At 51.0% G+C, this 16,051-nt stretch overlaps 2 protein-coding genes across 8 annotated transcripts in view; one reads left to right on the top strand and one right to left on the bottom strand.

Moving 5' to 3' along the window:
- DLEC1 (DLEC1 cilia and flagella associated protein) overlaps positions 1-593 on the top strand; it is a 92,179-nt gene extending 91,586 nt beyond the window's left edge. For all 6 annotated transcript variants that reach the window (XM_030812120.1, XM_030812119.1, XM_030812118.1 and 3 more), the window contains one exon: positions 17-593. In XM_030812120.1, the coding sequence (XP_030667980.1) occupies positions 17-140 (124 nt within the window). In that variant the 3' untranslated portion in view covers positions 141-593. The remainder of the gene's footprint in view (positions 1-16) is intronic.
- On the bottom strand, positions 399-15,810 carry ACAA1 (acetyl-CoA acyltransferase 1). Of its 2 annotated transcripts, XM_030812131.1 has the most exons (12): positions 15,443-15,810; positions 15,170-15,263; positions 11,641-11,698; positions 9,607-9,686; positions 9,278-9,320; positions 6,972-7,070; positions 5,454-5,534; positions 4,177-4,367; positions 3,829-4,008; positions 3,495-3,550; positions 3,234-3,379; positions 399-800 (listed from the first exon to the last, which is right to left on the bottom strand). In XM_030812131.1, exons 1-12 carry the CDS (start codon positions 15,791-15,793, stop codon positions 725-727), a joined length of 1,455 nt encoding a protein of 484 aa, XP_030667991.1. In that variant the 5' UTR covers positions 15,794-15,810; the 3' UTR covers positions 399-724. The 2 variants fall into 2 exon arrangements, with proteins under 2 accessions (XP_030667991.1, XP_030667990.1); XM_030812130.1 differs by having other exon boundaries at positions 3,829-4,367.
- Positions 15,811-16,051: the final 241 nt, after the last annotated feature.

Raw genomic sequence — 16,051 nt, 5'->3', positions numbered from 1 at the left:
CACATGCTCCCCACAGGAGTAGTGAGCTGTACGAGTCCACGATGGTGGTGGAAGGTGTGCTTGGTGAGAAGTCCTGCACCCTGCAGCTCCGGGGCCGAGGCTCCTATGATGAGAGATACATGTTGCCTCACCAGCCCTGAGGCTCTGCCCCAGCCCTCAGCCCCAGGCCCCAGCTGGAGAATAAACATCGCCCAGGGATTAGGAGCAGATCTGCAGCACAAAGACACAGACTTGGGGACCTGGGGACCTCTGGGCAGCTCCTGGAATGGAAGAACCCCCTTCCACAATGGTCTCAGCCTAGGCCCTCATGATATGTCCTCAGAGCAAACATAAAGGACAGACCACATCACAGTAGAGACCACTGCATTGAGAATCACTACTCATTGCATAGCGAAGACCATGCACTTTTACTATGCCCATTGCACTTCTCATCCATGAATTTGCCTTGCCCTAAGAATTAACCATGGCCTTGTGGCCTGGGTGACTCAGGCTGCTTTTATCTTGCACAGCTAAAGAGGGTCTGATGGGTGGCTCAACACCCCACCCACTCCTATACCATGTCATCAGTGTTCACATTTTCCTAATGAATTGAAGTGCCTTGATCTGTCCACTGCCACCACCACCAGTGCTAAGTTTTCCCATGTGGTTTTGCTTTTGTGGTGTTACTGCCTTGCTGCTAGAACAGCAGGACTGTCTGCGTAGCGCCTCCAGCTGGGGACCTCACTCAGTTCCCAGGGTATTCAAAGACAGCAGCGGCTCCCATTCCAGTCCCGATGCACATGGACACCACTCCGTATGCCCTGTGAAAACAAAACTTAATTGGCTGGGCAAAGGCACCCACCAAGTTACCTCCAGACCAGACTGAGCCAGAAGGACTTCATGGACAAGTAGGACGCAAAACCATCAGACCGGATCTGTGGGCAAGCGGTACCCTGGCCTCCCACTTGGGCACACACACGGTGACAGATGCCCACTGCAGGCTAGTATCCCTTTCAAGGTGGGCCCTTAAGGAAAACAGGGATCATGCCCCTACATCCTCAGTTCAGGGTGTTTCTGTGTGCATGTTCCCCTCCCCAGGGATCGATCATAATCCCAAAAGACACAATCCCAAACGCAATCATCCCAAATGTTGAAATCCTGGAAGAACAAAATCCCTAAAGTCTAAAATCCTGAAAATCACCATCCTAAAAGATCAAAATCCTGAAAATATAATTCTGGAAAAAATAATGTGGAAGCCTGGCATGGTGGCATCTACTTGTAGTCCCAGCTATTCAGCAGGCTGAGGCAAGAGGATCACTTGTGCCTAGGAGTTCAAGACCAGCCTGGGCAATATAGCAAGACCCCATCTTAGAAAAAAACTTTTTTAAAAGATTGATTTAAAAGATATTTACATTTTTAGGCCAGGCGCAGTGGCTCAAACCTGTAATCCCAACACTTTGGGGAGCCGAGGTGGGAGGATCACGAGGTCAGGAGTTCAAGACCAGCCTCGTCAACATGGTGAAACTCTGTCTCCACTAAAAAATACAAAAATTAGCTGGGTGTGGTGGCAGACACCTATTATCCCAGATACTCGGGAGGCTGAGGCAGGAAAATTGCTTGAACCCAACAGGCAGAGGTTGCAGTGAGCCAAGATCACACCACTGCACTCCAGCCTGGACAACAGAGTGAGACTCCATGTCAAAAAATATATATATATACATTTTTAAAGGGGATTTATTTGAGAAACAACAGAACACTTCACAGGCTACTTTATGCAATAAAATAGGAAATAATTACAAATTTTTGCAAGCATAAACACTCAGGTATGCTAACAATAGTCACAGGAGTATAACTATTATAAACAGACAAACTGTATTCATAAATAGGTTAAAAGCAAACTGTATAAATGGCTGGTAATCGTGTGCACCCAGCTTTATAACTGCAGTTATATGAATACCATGATGGACAACCTACGTCTTTTGAAGAGAGTGATCAAAAACTGTGATGGAGCCAGGCACTGTGGCTCACATCTATAATCCCAGCACTTTGGAAGCTAAGGTGGGAGGATCACTTGAGCCCAGGAGTTCGAGACCAGCCTGGGCAACATAGCAAAACCCTGTCTCTACAAAAAATACAAAAAATTAGCTGGGTGTGGTGGCACCCACGTATAGTCTCAGCTACTCAAAAGGCTGAGTTGGGAGGATTGCTTGAGCCAGGGAAGCAGAGGTTGCAGTGAGCCGAGATGGAGCCACTCCACTCCAGCCTGGGCGCCGGATTAAGACCTGTGTCAACCAACCAACCAACCTGTGGTGGGTCACTACTGCACAAGTAGTCACCTAAAGAACCAAGATCTTGAGAAATTTTATCTTTCACAAATGCAGGTGCACAAACAACACACCTCTTTTACTGAGGAAGTTTCAACATTTTTATGTACATGCACAAGGCTTACAAAGTCAATGTGATAATGCACTTTCATGGAATCAAATTTCTGATGTCCAAGGCAGAAAAAAAGTGTGTCCCAGCTCTGAGAGAGAGAGTTCACCTTCCGTATTTGTTCTCTCCAAGGCCCCAGGCAATTAGATGGTGCCTGCCAACACTGAGGGCAGATCTTCCCCACCTGGTCCACTCAGATGCACACTCTTAACCTCCTCTGCAAACACCCTCACAGACACACCCAAAACAATGCTTTGTCAGGTGTCTAGGTATTCCCAAAATTAAGTCCATTCCTTGTCAACTTAGCACCCATTCACATCTCCTTAAACCATACTTAATTTCCAAATAAAGACAATAACAAAGTAATGGTTGCATCATATTAGTTACATGGTATAACTAATATGACGCACTATCCCACATACAGCGGAAAATGCACCAATACCTTCCCTAGAATTCATAACATGAATTCAACATTAGGATTTCAACATTCAGGATTTTAATCTTTTGAGATTGTGATTTTTGGGATTTTAGACAGTAAGGATTTTTCTCCTTGACTAGTCAAGTGTAGAAGTAAGAAGGGGGTAAAGAGTAGAACATGGAGTTTGATCTGTAACTGAACAATCAAGATAACTCACTACCTCTGGACCAGCCAAGACCTTAGGGACTTTGATCTTTTGGGATTTCAACATTTGGGATTATGGTGCTCAGGACTGTGTCTGTCGAGATTATGATCCAAAGCCCACCTACCTCTATCCCCTGCCCTTCAGGTGCCCTAACTTGGGTATCCCTCCATGACCCCACCGCCAGGAGCGAAGCCTTACCTCTTCCCACGGCGCTTCAGCTCATTGAGCAGCGTGATGACCTGTCGTGCCCCAGTGCAACCCAGTGGGTGCCCTAAGGCCACTGCACCCCCCAGAGGGTTCACCTTCTCAGGAGGGAGTCGTAGCTTCTCCACACAGTAGGCAGCCTAGAAGGAGGCAGATCATCAGCTACAGCCCTCTTACCCCTCCCCTGCACCACTTGCCCGCTCACTCCACCTCGGCTGTCCAGGGCCAAGGCAACTTTGAGAAACAAGGGCTCACCTGGCTTGCAAAGGCCTCATTGATCTCGAAGATGTCCACGTCACTCACTGTCAGCCCTGCAGACAAGGTAAAGACCTGAGCTGACACACTGGCCCTCTGCCTCCCCTGGGGCCCACCCCATCCATGGGCCTACAGGCTGCCTGGTGTGTGTCTCTTCCAGAAGGGTGAGCCAATCCCAGCTGGGGTCAGGAAGGGCTTGAAGTAGGGGACACTAGCCTACCCCACCTCCACTCTGCAGCACCCACAGGACCACCCTCATGCCCCTGGCAACAGCATGCAGGGCAGCTGCAGGATCCAGGTGGGACCCAGATACGATGTGAAGGAGCCACCTTACCTGCTTTTTGCAAAGCTACGGGGATGGCGTAGGCAGGTCCAATGCCCATGATGTCAGGTGGCACACCAACCACTGCATAAGACCTCAGGACCCCAAGGATGGGAAGGCCCAACTCTTCTGCCTTGGACCTCCGGGCCAGCAGGATGCCAGCTGCCCCATCACTCACCTGGCTAGAGTTTCCTAGGGGCAAACTGTTGGGGTAAGAAGACATCGGGGTGGGGCTGAGGACATCCCAGCCCTCCCACTTCTGCTTTGCAGAGGGGCCTGGTCTATTCCAGGTTCCCAGAGTACAGCACCCAGCATGGCCATGGCCTCCTTTCTCACACCCCCACCCCGGACCAGTCTCACCAGCTGTGGTAGAACCATCCTTCTTGAAGGCAGGCTTCAGTTTGGCCAGGCCCTCCATGGTGGTGCTGGGGCGGATACCCTCATCCTGGGTCACAGTGATGCTCCTCTTGGTGCCCTTGTCATCATTGATCGTGGTGGTCACAGGCACAATCTCAGCTTGGAAACAGCCCTTGCTCTGGGCTCTTGCTGCCCTGCCAGCACCATGGACAGCCAGCTTCAGGTTCCCTTGGGGTTCCCTTCCTCCCTGCCCCCAACCCCTATCCATTTGGGTAGACACAAGCTCAGGCTGCTAAATTCAGGGACATGCTCGACTTTGGGGGAGCTCTGAGGGCATGGCTAAGGCCTTACAGGGCCTTCTTCACCATCAGCCCCAGACCTCCAGATCGTGGCCAATCCCAACCTCAAAGTGGGGAAGGGTGTTTGGAGGTGGTGCCTCCACTTAGAGCCCTTTGTCCAAGAGGGATTAAGCCTGCTCGATTCTCTCTGCTAAACTGAGGATGGAACCCCAGAAATATTTGTGTTGGGTTCTGCCAAATTTCTGCTCAAACTCAACAGTTCGATGTCATCTATTCCCCAGTTTCCACCTATTTAAAGTGACATATACTAAATTACTCATGTATTTTTGTATTTAAGCATTTTTAAAGCACAAGGTATTTAAGGGTGACCCTTGCAAATATGTGCAGCGTGTAAGTGCCCAGGGACATTCCAGTGGAAGGAATCTAAGGCTTCTAACACATTTTCAAATGGTTATGTGACCCAATGTGGCCAAGAATCACTGCCTCAGGGAAGCCCACCTGGCCCAGATACCACTCCCTGCTTTTGCTGTCCTCTCTCTGGACAGCTGGGACTTGCCAATCTTAGCCTGCCTGAGCCCCTGGGGTTTCTCTGATATCATCCTCAGTTCTTGCCTCAGGATGCTGCCACAGACCCAGCGTGGTCCAGAAGCTAGGATGCCAGGGTCCCTAACATCGCTGGCCCCACACTCCAGGCTACAGTGTCCAGTCCCCAAACCACAGCCAGAAAATAACAGAGGGGGAAACTGAGGTCTAGCTAGGGCAAAGTCAGGATGAACAGACAGTAATAGAACCTGGAAGTACTACCAGCTCACAGTGGCCCTGACACTTCCTACTTCCCATCCCCAACCTGAGTGGCACAAGGCCTGGAAAGCACTCACTGCCCAGCGGTAACCACAAAATGGTGCCACTTCAGACCATTTAGGATAGACTCAAAACCTCACTCTCCAGCCCTTTAAACATTCCTCCCCAAGCAGCACTCACTTCTGCTGGGAAGCCAGGGCAAAGGTATCCTGCTTCTCCCGTGAAATGCCAAACCGCTCAGCCACATTCTCAGAGGTTATCCTAGAACACAAACAGCAGATAGTGTGGGCATTGGTCTGACAGCCTAGAGGAAGGGACCAGGCTGCAGAGCTGTGCTTGGAACTTTGGGTTCCCAAGGCTGTAGGCAGAAGAGGATGTAAGGGCCAGTCCATACCACAGACAGTAGTGATGACTCAGGATATGGTACAGCCTGCCCTGAAGGTGGATATAAAGGCACAGATAGGGAAGTCAGCAATGCTGGCCAGATCCTGAGAAGCTCTACACCAAAGAGACTTTCTCCAAGAGAGGGCAGCCTGCATGGGGGCAGTTGCAGAAAACAGTTTGTTCCCTGGGTGAGCTGCCTCAGTGCAGGGGAGAAAAGGAGCAGGGGAGGGCCTGGGTGGGGGCACTAGCTGGCTACTCCTGGCCAGCTTCTCCTATGCCTCAAGGAAGACTGCTGCAATGTAGGGAGATGAGGACTCCCAAATCTCCTCTGGAAAGGCCAAACCTAAGCTTCTTGGTCACCTTGGCTGGGGTCTATGCTTATCCTGAGAACCTAGAGCCACAGCTAGGCCTTCCAGCCTGGGCTTCTGGCTTTATAGGCTTATCTTGGAGATACAGTATGTGAAAGAAACCACGGCACTGCCCCTCTCCAAGCCTCAGTCTCCTCATATGTCTAGTGCATCCAGGACTCCTGGCCCACAGACCCTGGGGATGGCCCAGAGGCTCAGAGAAGCTAAAGTGTTCCATACAAACGCCACATACTTTTCTTTTTTTCTTTTTTTTTTTTCTCCTTTTTTGAGATGGAGTCTCGCTCTGTCACCCAGGCTGGAGTGCAGTGGCACAATCTCGACTCACTGCAACCTCTGCCTCTCGGGTTCATGCCATTTTCCTGCCTCAGCCTCCCGAGTAGCTGGGACTACAGGCGCCCACCGCCGCGCCCGGTGAATTTTTTGTATTTTCAGTAGAGACAGGTTTTCACTGTGTTAGCCAGGATGGTCTGGATCTCCTGACCTTGTGATCTGCCCACCTCAGCCTCCCAAAGTGCTGGGATTACAGGCGTGGGCCACCGCGCCCGGCCAAATGCCACATACTTTTCTTGTTGCACCTGACAGGGCCCAATTCCCCTCACCAGCATGTTCAGTCATCACAAGCTTCCCACTGCCTTCTCAACTTTCTAGGCCCCCAAGGCTTTGGAGTGGAGCTACCATTGTCCTTCCTATGACTGAGCACCACAGTGTGGGAGTGACAAGGTGGGCGATGTTTGGAAACTCGGGGGCAAAAAGAGGACCTGGGGGCTTCAGGAAATGGAAGTCAAGGGCAACATCAAGTCTCATCCCCAAAGTCCCTGCGGAGCAGACCATGCCCAAAGGAAGGAGGCCAAGGCTTGGCACCGCTAGGCACAGAGATGATAAAGTTCCTTGGCCCCCTGCTCCAGACAGAGAGGGCACAAGAACACAGAGCTATGGGAGCACTCACCCCATAGGAATCAGGCAATCTCTGGCCTTCTCCTTCTCCATCAAGCGCGAAGTAATATTTCCAGGGTTCCCTCTGTCAGCCAGGGACATGGACTCCACCCTGGGGAGGAGGAAAAGGAGGAGAAGGTAAGGTGAACTGGGCCCTAGCAGGACTCCTCCAGAGATAGCTGAACACTTGGCAAGTGCTAGGAAATAGCCAGGGAGCCCTAGGAAGACCAGTGGGCCACTGGGAGCCACAGGCAGGGCACTTGGCCAGCAAGGCCCAGTCGCGAGTACTGAGCCCTGTCTCTATTTCGACCCCCACCCCAGGACAGAGCACTGCACAATAAACACTCCTGGGGGCAAGGCTATGCTTCCCTATACACTGCTAAATCAGCCAACTGGCAATTCCAGAGAAAAGCCTTCTGCTGTCAGCCACAGAGGAGGAAACACATCGACAAGCCAGGGCCTGCCCTCAGGGCCCACAAATTTAGAAGGGAGAAGAGACAATTTGAGAGTAACCACAGGCCAGCTATGGTGGCTCACGCCTGTAATCCCAGCACTTTGGGAGGCCAAGGCGGGCGGATCACAAAGCTAACATGGTGAAACCCCGCCTCTACTAAAAATACAAAATATTAGCCGGGCGTGGTGGCAGGCGCCAGGGCGGGAGGCTGAGGCAGGAGAATGGCGTGAACCCGGGAGGCGGAACTTGCAGTGAGCCGAGATCGTGTCACTGCACTCCAGCCTAGGCGACAGAGTGAGACTCCATCTCAAAAAATAAATAAATAAAATAAAAATAAAAGTAACCACAAAGCTGAGCTCAAAGGGCGATCAGACCTGCATAGACAAGGAAGTGCTACGAGGTGAGAGGAAGGAGATGGCAGTGTAGTATGGTCAAAAAAGGGCTTTGAGGCCATGGGGGACCCTAACGCCTCAAGGGATGATAACAGATAACCTTGACTGAGTGCTTTTCATGTGCCCAGCACTATTCTGAATTCTTTTGAGATATTAGAGTGCTTCAGTGTCAGTCACATGACAGACAAATACTCCATAGTGTAAACTGTTGCTATTACTCCATTTATTCTTCTCAACTTCAACAGAGCTGAGCTAGGTATCCCCATTTTATAGATCAGGACACTGAGATCTAGAGAGACTGTATAACTTGTCCATGGTGACCCAGCCTGGATCCATATTTAGGTAGTCTGGCCCCAGAGCCCACTTCCAACTAGAGTGCCCTGTGCTAAATACTTGCTGATCAAGGCCTATGGAGAACAGTCAGCCTATGATGTGGGTGTCAGGCCTGGCCCAGATCTTAATATCCTAGTACCATCGTCCTTAACCTGCTTGGGAATCAGATACTCTCTAAGAAACTCATAAAAGCTCCAGCCCTTCTCAAGTTATCCACACCACCTCTCACCCAGTAACATAGAAGAGCACGAGAGAAATCAAACGGCAGTGGCCTTTGCCCAGCCAAAGTCCTTGCAGAGTGGTCTTTGGCTTTATTTACAACTGTAGACATAGGTCAGTACAACTCAGTGCCAGCTGCCACAGCCCTGGGACAGGGGCCAGCAATGTGTCCTCTCAAGAAATACTCTAAAGAGGATGTGAAAGGCAGCGGGGGCATGTCAGAACCCTGGGGCTGCTCACCTCCCCCAGCCTGCCAAAGACTTTACTCCCCTGCCCTCCCAGCACCAGATGCCCACCGAAGCCTGGGCACCTGTGCCCTGACCTTCCCTGGAGGCACTGCCAAATACAACTTCTGCAGCTCCATTTGCTGCAGCTAATGATGGAGCCACAGTCTAGATGGAGGTGATAGTGACCAAACCACCACAGATCTAATTATGTCCCTCATAGCCCATAGGCAGCTGGAAGTTTCCACACTGGTACCAAGGTGGGGAGACAAAGGGACAGTCAGCCTAGTAAAATGAACAAACTAGTTATACAGTAGGCAGCTGTCCCTGGCTTTAGAGAACCCAAACTACAACTTTTCTCTCAGCAGCATCATGAATCAACAAGGGCCCCCAAAGGAAACCCAAATGCTGGATTTTCTCAAAATGCTTTCCCATCTTTTCCAGCCTGAAAGATTTCCAAGAATGTAAGCTTTTAGAGGCCAATTCCCCTCCCCTGCTAGTGCTGAGAGGTATGAGTGATTCCTGAGCAGCCAGAGTTGGTAGCCACTCTTAACCTGCATTTGTGAGAACCCACTCCCGGCCAGCTGCCTAAAGGGGATGGGGGGAATCCTGAAACCATGGCCTCTGAGAACTCTGATGAAAATTAGTTTTATTGTCACAAGTTGGTTAATAAGCTCCGGCAGAAAAAAATTCTTACCCACAGGCCATGCCAATGTCATAAGACCCATTTCTGATGCCACCTGCAACAAAAGCATTTCATAAACATCCTTTGCCAGAGTCCACCTGTTCTGGAAGCAGTGGAGCCTCTTCCCCACCTGGTCTCTAGATGGGACTCAGCCCCAGCCTCAGAAATGGAAGACCCAGGAGTGTTCAGAAAAGGCTTTGGGCAGTGGTAGGGGGTGCTCCTGCACTCTTTCTGTGGTTAGAGTCCTCTCAGAAATCGTTATTGCTTGCCCGGCAGACAGCGACTTTGCTGACCCAAACCCACAGGTCCAGGACGAAGGCACCCACCCAGTCATAACTTACCTGCTATGCTGGCCACTGCCTGTAGCCCCGACGAACACTGTCTATTGACAGTGGACAAAGGCACAGTCTCCGGGATGTCACTGAAACAGAAGGTGAGAGAGTAGAATCAGCCCCCAATTCCATGCCAGGCTCTCATGGAAAGCAGTCCTATGTTTCTAACTGCCCCCCTCAAGGGATGTAAAGGGCAAGGGAACAAACCCAGCAGCTCTGCTCCCATGCCAGGCCAGATCCATGGAATGGGGGTGAGCAGCTACTGGGCAGACCCCATCTCTGCAGGCACTTGCTCCCCAGGGCCCCACAAGCACATTCCCTTCCATTCCTATGAGAATCTTCAATCAAAGACCAAGCACAGCCCAAAGGCAAGGGAAGCCTGTTTGGGCCACAGGGATCCTTCTCTCTCTCCCTTTGAAGATTCAGAAATGAAAACTATGTATCTCTGTTTCCCCCAAAGAACAGAGAAAAGGAACTGCTGCTGGGACAGAGCACCAGAGCAAAAGAAATGCCTAAAGTCTGAGGCCAGGGACCGCTCAGCCTTACCAGTAATCATATAGCTAACGCTGCATGTTCCCATGGACTCTTGAAAGCCTGATCCCACCTAGACGAAGCACTCTGATGGGCATCATATGTTCTAACATCCATTGCTCTGGTAGGTTCCCCAAGACTCTCATACTGGTCTTAGCCCTGGAAGCTAGTAGGGCTTCCCCTCCTGATGTAACCTGCCTTGGCCAACAGTACAAAGCCCTAGGGAAATTTCCAGACCTCCTCAGACCCACAGACTCAGAACCTGAGGAGTGGAAGCATCCTGGTGATTCTGGTGTGCAGCCAGAGTTGGGAACCTCTGAACCAGTGCCCAGGCCAGGCTCTGCAGAGACTCTCTCAGGTGGATAGCCTCCTGTGCAGCCTGTTTGACCCCTCCAGGGTCCCTTAACTCCCTAGTAGGTAATTACCATTCCTTCACTCAATCCACCAAGTGTTCACTAAATACCTACTTACCACAAGGCATCACCTGAGGGATGCTGAGATGCTTATAACACTGTGCCCTAGAGGATGCCCAACCAACACACAGAAAATGAATCAACTAGCAGAGACTGAAATAACAGGGCAAGAGGGCAAACCACATCACAAGGAAGTACATGGCTAGCTACTGCTGGAGAGAAAGGGGCTCTGATTTTCAGCCTGAGAGCCTGGATAAGTCATGCCAAAATGGTGAGACTGTGTTTGGGCAGGGTTTGTCTTTCTGTCCAGGGCAGAATGAGGAGGTAGGGCTAGCACTTCAAGGAGAGAGAATGACCATATCAGGGAAGACAGTAGGCCCACAGCTGACTGAACGAAGAAAAGTCAAGGTGAGTAAGCAGCTAGGAGATGAGGCTGGAAGGTAAGTCTGGAGCCAGATTGTAGGGGGCCTTGAACTACAGGCTGGGCAGTCTAAACCTCTCCCAGTTCCTAGAGATGGTTTTTGTTTTCCTGTTCCTTCACTAGCTAATGTTCCTATTTATTCTTCTCCATGCATCTAGAAGTACAAAGCCAAGCAGTTCTAAAATCTACACATGAAAATAATTTAAGCACCCTTTCCCCTGCAGGCGCTTAAAGGAAAGTTGACCAGGTCTCCTCCTAAGGGTCCTCCTTCCCCATGGTTCTGCCCTATCTCAAAGTCTCTGCTAGTGGGATACGACTGGAGTTCTCAGCTCAACTAGTAAAAAGGCTGAAAGTCGCTTTTCAGCATTCTTACTTAGTTACTCACCTGACAAATGAGGACAGAATCCACACTTACAAAAGGCAAATGACAACCTGGCTTTGGCTAAAAATCAAGCTACAGAGAACTTCTGCTCCAGTTCCAAAGGTTTTGTGTATCCTGGCTCAGCACTTCAAAGTAGGGGAGAGGTTGAGTCCACAAGAGCAGGGAGCCAAGGACTCTGGTTGCCTCATTCTGGTGTCCAACCTTATCCTCCCCAACCTGCACACTGAGTTTCCTGGGGCCTGGGCCCAGTAAAGCGTCAAAATGGTCAACCCGTGGCTAGAACTAGAAAAGTTTACCTCAGAAACTGGGCGATTCGGGCCATGATTGCCCCGGCCCCAGGCTGCAGCACATTTCCTGTGGACAACAAACTTTCATTCAGTGCCAGGTGGTGGTGTTCTGGGCACTAAGGTATAGCTGTGAAAACCAGAGATGAGGCATTCCAGATCTTTCTTCAGGACACTAGCCCTTGGCAGGCTCACTTGCAGCTCTGGAACATCAGGGTTTGGGGCAGGGACAGCCAGCCATACAACAGCTTGTCCTGGTCATCCACCAGCTCCTGTCCCTGAGGGTCCCACGCTCACTTGCCCATGCACCCAGTTTTTCCAGATCAGCAAAGATGAGCAGGTTGTCTGCCCTTAAAAGTGAAACGGGAGTTTCTGAAAATGCACATCTCCCCAGGTATCCTCCTCTGAGCCCTGCTGTCACCCCAGAGAGGTGGAAGAGTGATTGCTGACCTAGGGGTGGCATCCGCTGGATAAGACTCATGCCATATCATGTTGCTGTATTTCAAGGTGAGCGGTGGAATAGAGGGCTGGACTGAAGGTTGTGGGGAAAAGAAAGATCAGATTGTTACCGTGTGTATGTAGAAAAGGAAGACATAAGAAACTCCAGGTTGATCTGTACAAAGAAAAATTGTTTCTGCTTTGAGATGCTGTTAATCTGTAACTTTAGCCCCAACCCTGTGCTCACAAAAACATGTACTGTATTGAATCAAGGTTTAAGGGATTTAGGGCTGTGCAGGATGTGCCTTGTTAACAATATGTTTGCAGACAGTATGCTTGGTAAAAGTCATCATCATTCTCCATTCTCTATTAACCAGGGACACGCACTGTGGAAAGCCGCAGGGACCTCTGCCCAAGAAAGCCTGGGTATTGTCCAAGGTTTCCCCCCACTGAGACAGCCTGAGATATGGCTTCGTGGGAAGGGAAAGACCTTAGTCTTAGTAAAAGAGGAAGGCCTCTATTTCCCGCACATCCCTGGGAACAGAATGTCTCTGTGTAAAGCCGACTATTGGTTCTATTTACTGAGATAGGAGAAAACCGCCCTGTGGCTGGAGGCGAAATATGCTGGCAGCAATACTGCTCTGTTACTCTTTGCTACACTGAGATGTTTGGGTAAAGAGAAACAAAAATCTAGCCTACATGCACATCCCAGCACAGTACCTTCCCTTGAACTTATTTATGATGCAGATTCCTTTACTCACGTTTTCCTGCTGACCTTCTCAGCAGGAAAACCATCACCTGTTCACCCTGTTTTGTCTGAAGAGGGCCTGCCCCTCCACACCTGTGAGTATTTCTCGCAAGGTGGAGACGAGAAACTGAGAAAAGAAATAAGACACAGAGACAAAGTATAGAGGAAGAAAAGTGGGCCCAGGGGACTGGTGCTCAGTAATTGAGGACCTGCACTGGCACTGGTCTCTGAGTTCCCTCAGTATTTATTGATCACTATCTCTACTATCTTGGCAAGAGGGATGTGGCAGGACTATAAGGTAATGGTGGGGAGGGGGTCAGCAGGAAAAAAATGTGAGCAAAGGACTCAGTGTCATAAATAAGTTTAAGGAAAGGTGCTGTGCCTGGATGTGCACATAGGCCAGATTTATGTTTGACTTTACACAAACATCTCAGTGCAGTAAAGAGCAGTACTGCCGCCAGCATGTCTCACCTCCAGTCATAAGGCGGTTTTCTCTTATCTCAGTAAATAGAATGTATGATTGGGTTTTACACTGAGACATTCCATTCCCAGGGACAAGCAGGAGACAGATGCTTTCCTCTTATCTCAACTGCAAAGAGGCCTTCCTCTTTTACTAATACTCCTCAGCACAGACCCTTTACGGGTGTCGGGCTGGGGGACTGTACGGTCTTTCCCTTCCCACGAGGCCATATCTCAGACAATCTCAGTGGGGGGAAACCTGGACAATACCCAGGCTTTCTTGGGCAGAGGTCCCTGTGGCCTTCCGCAGTGCACTGTGTACCTGGTTAATTGAGAATGGAGAATGGTGATGACTTTTGCCAAGCATACTGCCTGCAAATAAATGGTTAACAAGGCACATCCTGCACAGCCTAAATCTCTTAAACCTTGATTCAATACAGCACATGTTTCTGTGAGCACATGTTTGGGGCTAAGGCTACAGATTAAAAGCATCTCAAGGCAGAAGAATTTTTCTTAGTACAGATCAAAATGGAGTTTCTTGTGGGTGGCAAGCCACCCAGGCGCCAAGGCAAGAGACCGAGGACACGAGCTGTTCCAGTATAATAAAATATAAAACAAGAATAGTCATACCAGATATAGATCTTAGATATGATTATATATGAATATCATTAATCATTAGTAGTAATTACTCTTTATCCCAATATTATAATAATCCCTGCTCTATAATCATAACCTAGGAAAAACCAGGCCATACAGAGATAGGAGCTGAGGGGACATAGTGAGGTGTGACCAGAAAACAGGAGTGCGAGCCTTCTGTTATGCCTGGACAGGGCCACCAGAGGGCTCCTTGGTCTAGCGGTGACGCCAGCATCTGGGAAGATGCCCGTTGCCAGGCGGACCGTGGTCTAGGGGTAGCAAAAGGTGTCAAGAAACAACACCAGCTACTTAGCAGACCGGGAAAGGGAGTCACCTTTTCCCCGGGGGAGTTTAGAGAAGACTCTGCTCCTCCACCTCTTGTGGAGGGCCTGACACCAGTCAGGCTTTCCCGTAGTTATCCGGAGGCCTAACCGTCTCCCTGTGATGCTATGCTTCAATGGTCATGCTCCTAGTCCACCTTCATGTTCCATCCTGTACACCTGGCTCTTTCTAGCTAGCAGTAGTAAATTAGTGAAAGTACTAAAAGTCTCTGATATGTAGAAATAATGGGCATAAGCTGTCTTTCTCTTTGTCTTCTCTCTCTGCCTTGGCTGCCAGGCAGGGAAGGGCCCCCTGTCCAGTGGACACGTGACCCACGTGACCTTACCTATCATAGGAGAAGACTCACATTCTTTACCCTGCCCCTTTTGCTTTGTAAACAATAAATAACAGCAAAGCCAGACATTCGGGGCCACTATCGGTCTCCGCACATTGGTGGTAGTGGTCCCCCGGGCCCAGCTGCCTTTTATCTCTTTGTCTTGTGTCTTTATTTCTACACTCTCTCGTCGCCGCACACAGGGAGAGACCCACCGACCCTGTGGGGCTGGACCCTACAGTTTCTTATGTCTTCCTTTTCTACATAGACACAGTAACAGTCTGATCTCTCTTCCTTTCCCCCACACTGCCGCACTTCCCTTGCCGAGACAGTGAAAATAGTAATCAATAAATACTGAGGGAACTCGGAGACCGGTGCCGGTACCCTGGGCCCACTCTACATTTTGTCTCTGCGTCTTATTTCTTTTCTCAGTATCTCCTCCCATCTGACGAGAAATACCCACAGGTGTGGAGGGGCAGGACCCCTTCAAAGCTCAAGGCCATGGAGGTTCCCCCAGTGAAAACTCGGGGTGGGGAGGTGAGGAGAGCTCTGGACGAACGGAAGAACGGGGAGGGCCCAGCGCAGGGCCTGAGTGGTTCGCTCACCGACACAGATATCCCCCAGCTGTTCCGGCCTCAGATTCACGTCCTTGAGAACCGCGGTCATGACTGCCGAGAGAAGCTCGTCGGGGGTGGTGTCCTGCAGCAGAAAGAGCAGCCGCGGTGACCCCCAGTCCCCCATGCCCACCCCAGGGAGACAAACCGACCACAGCTGGGTGCGGAGCTGCCTCCGGCGTCCAGGGTAACCAAACATACGAACCAGACCCCAGCCCGCGCCGGCGTCTTCCCACACTCGGCGCCCAGACCCTCGGGCCTCACCTTGAAGCCTCCGCGGCCCGCCCGGCAGATGGCCGTGCGCCGCCCGTGCACCACCACCACGTCCGCGGCCGAGGCCTGCGAGGCACCGCTCAGGCAAGGCGCGGCCTGTGGCATCCAGCCGGAATCGGCCGGACCCCTCAGGTGGCCCAGCACTACCTGCAGCCTCTGCATTGCGCAGGTCAACCCTACAGACCAGTCACAAGTCCGGGAACTGACCGCGGAGTTAACAGCCGTCCGCGCACGCGCAGAACCACATCTCAGCCTCCAAGGCCTCAACTCCGCCCACAGCCCCGCGAACAGACGCAAGCGACCCTCCAAAAGTCCCGCCCACCTCCAGCCGCAGCCAACCATAAGGTGAGTCGGCCTGGGAACCCGCCCCTCCCCGCCACCGCCTACCGAGCCCTCTATAGGAGGGCCCACAGGCACCGCCCAGCCGAGCTTTCCACTCAATGCCCCGCCTACCTTAGCCTACCGCAGCCAACCAGAAGGTGTATCTTTACGAATCCCCGCCCAGAAATGCAGACCGGAAGTCTTTCCACCTTTTGTAGCCAAACCCGAGACCTGACCCCCAAATCCCTGTCTCCTGCCAGCAGCCAAACGGAAGGCTGG

This window comes from Nomascus leucogenys, chromosome 4 (assembly GCF_006542625.1).
Source record: "Nomascus leucogenys isolate Asia chromosome 4, Asia_NLE_v1, whole genome shotgun sequence".
NCBI lineage: Eukaryota > Metazoa > Chordata > Mammalia > Primates > Hylobatidae > Nomascus > Nomascus leucogenys.
Note: the sequence above shows the minus strand (reverse complement) of the source record. Positions and strands in the feature narration are given on the sequence as shown.

Bases quoted from the DNA above. Each gene is read 5' to 3' on its own strand.
- ACAA1 (XM_030812130.1), bottom strand. From the start codon at position 15,793: ATGGTTGGCTGCGGCTGGAGGTGGGCGGGACTTTTGGAGGGTCGCTTG. The intron at 9,321-9,606 runs GTAAGTTATGAC...CTTTTGTTGCAG, and splicing joins GGCAGTGGCCAGCATAGCAG to GTGGCATCAGAAATGGGTCT. The intron at 801-3,233 runs GTAAGGCTTCGC...TTGTTTTCACAG, and splicing joins CTGAAGCGCCGTGGGAAGAG to GGCATACGGAGTGGTGTCCA.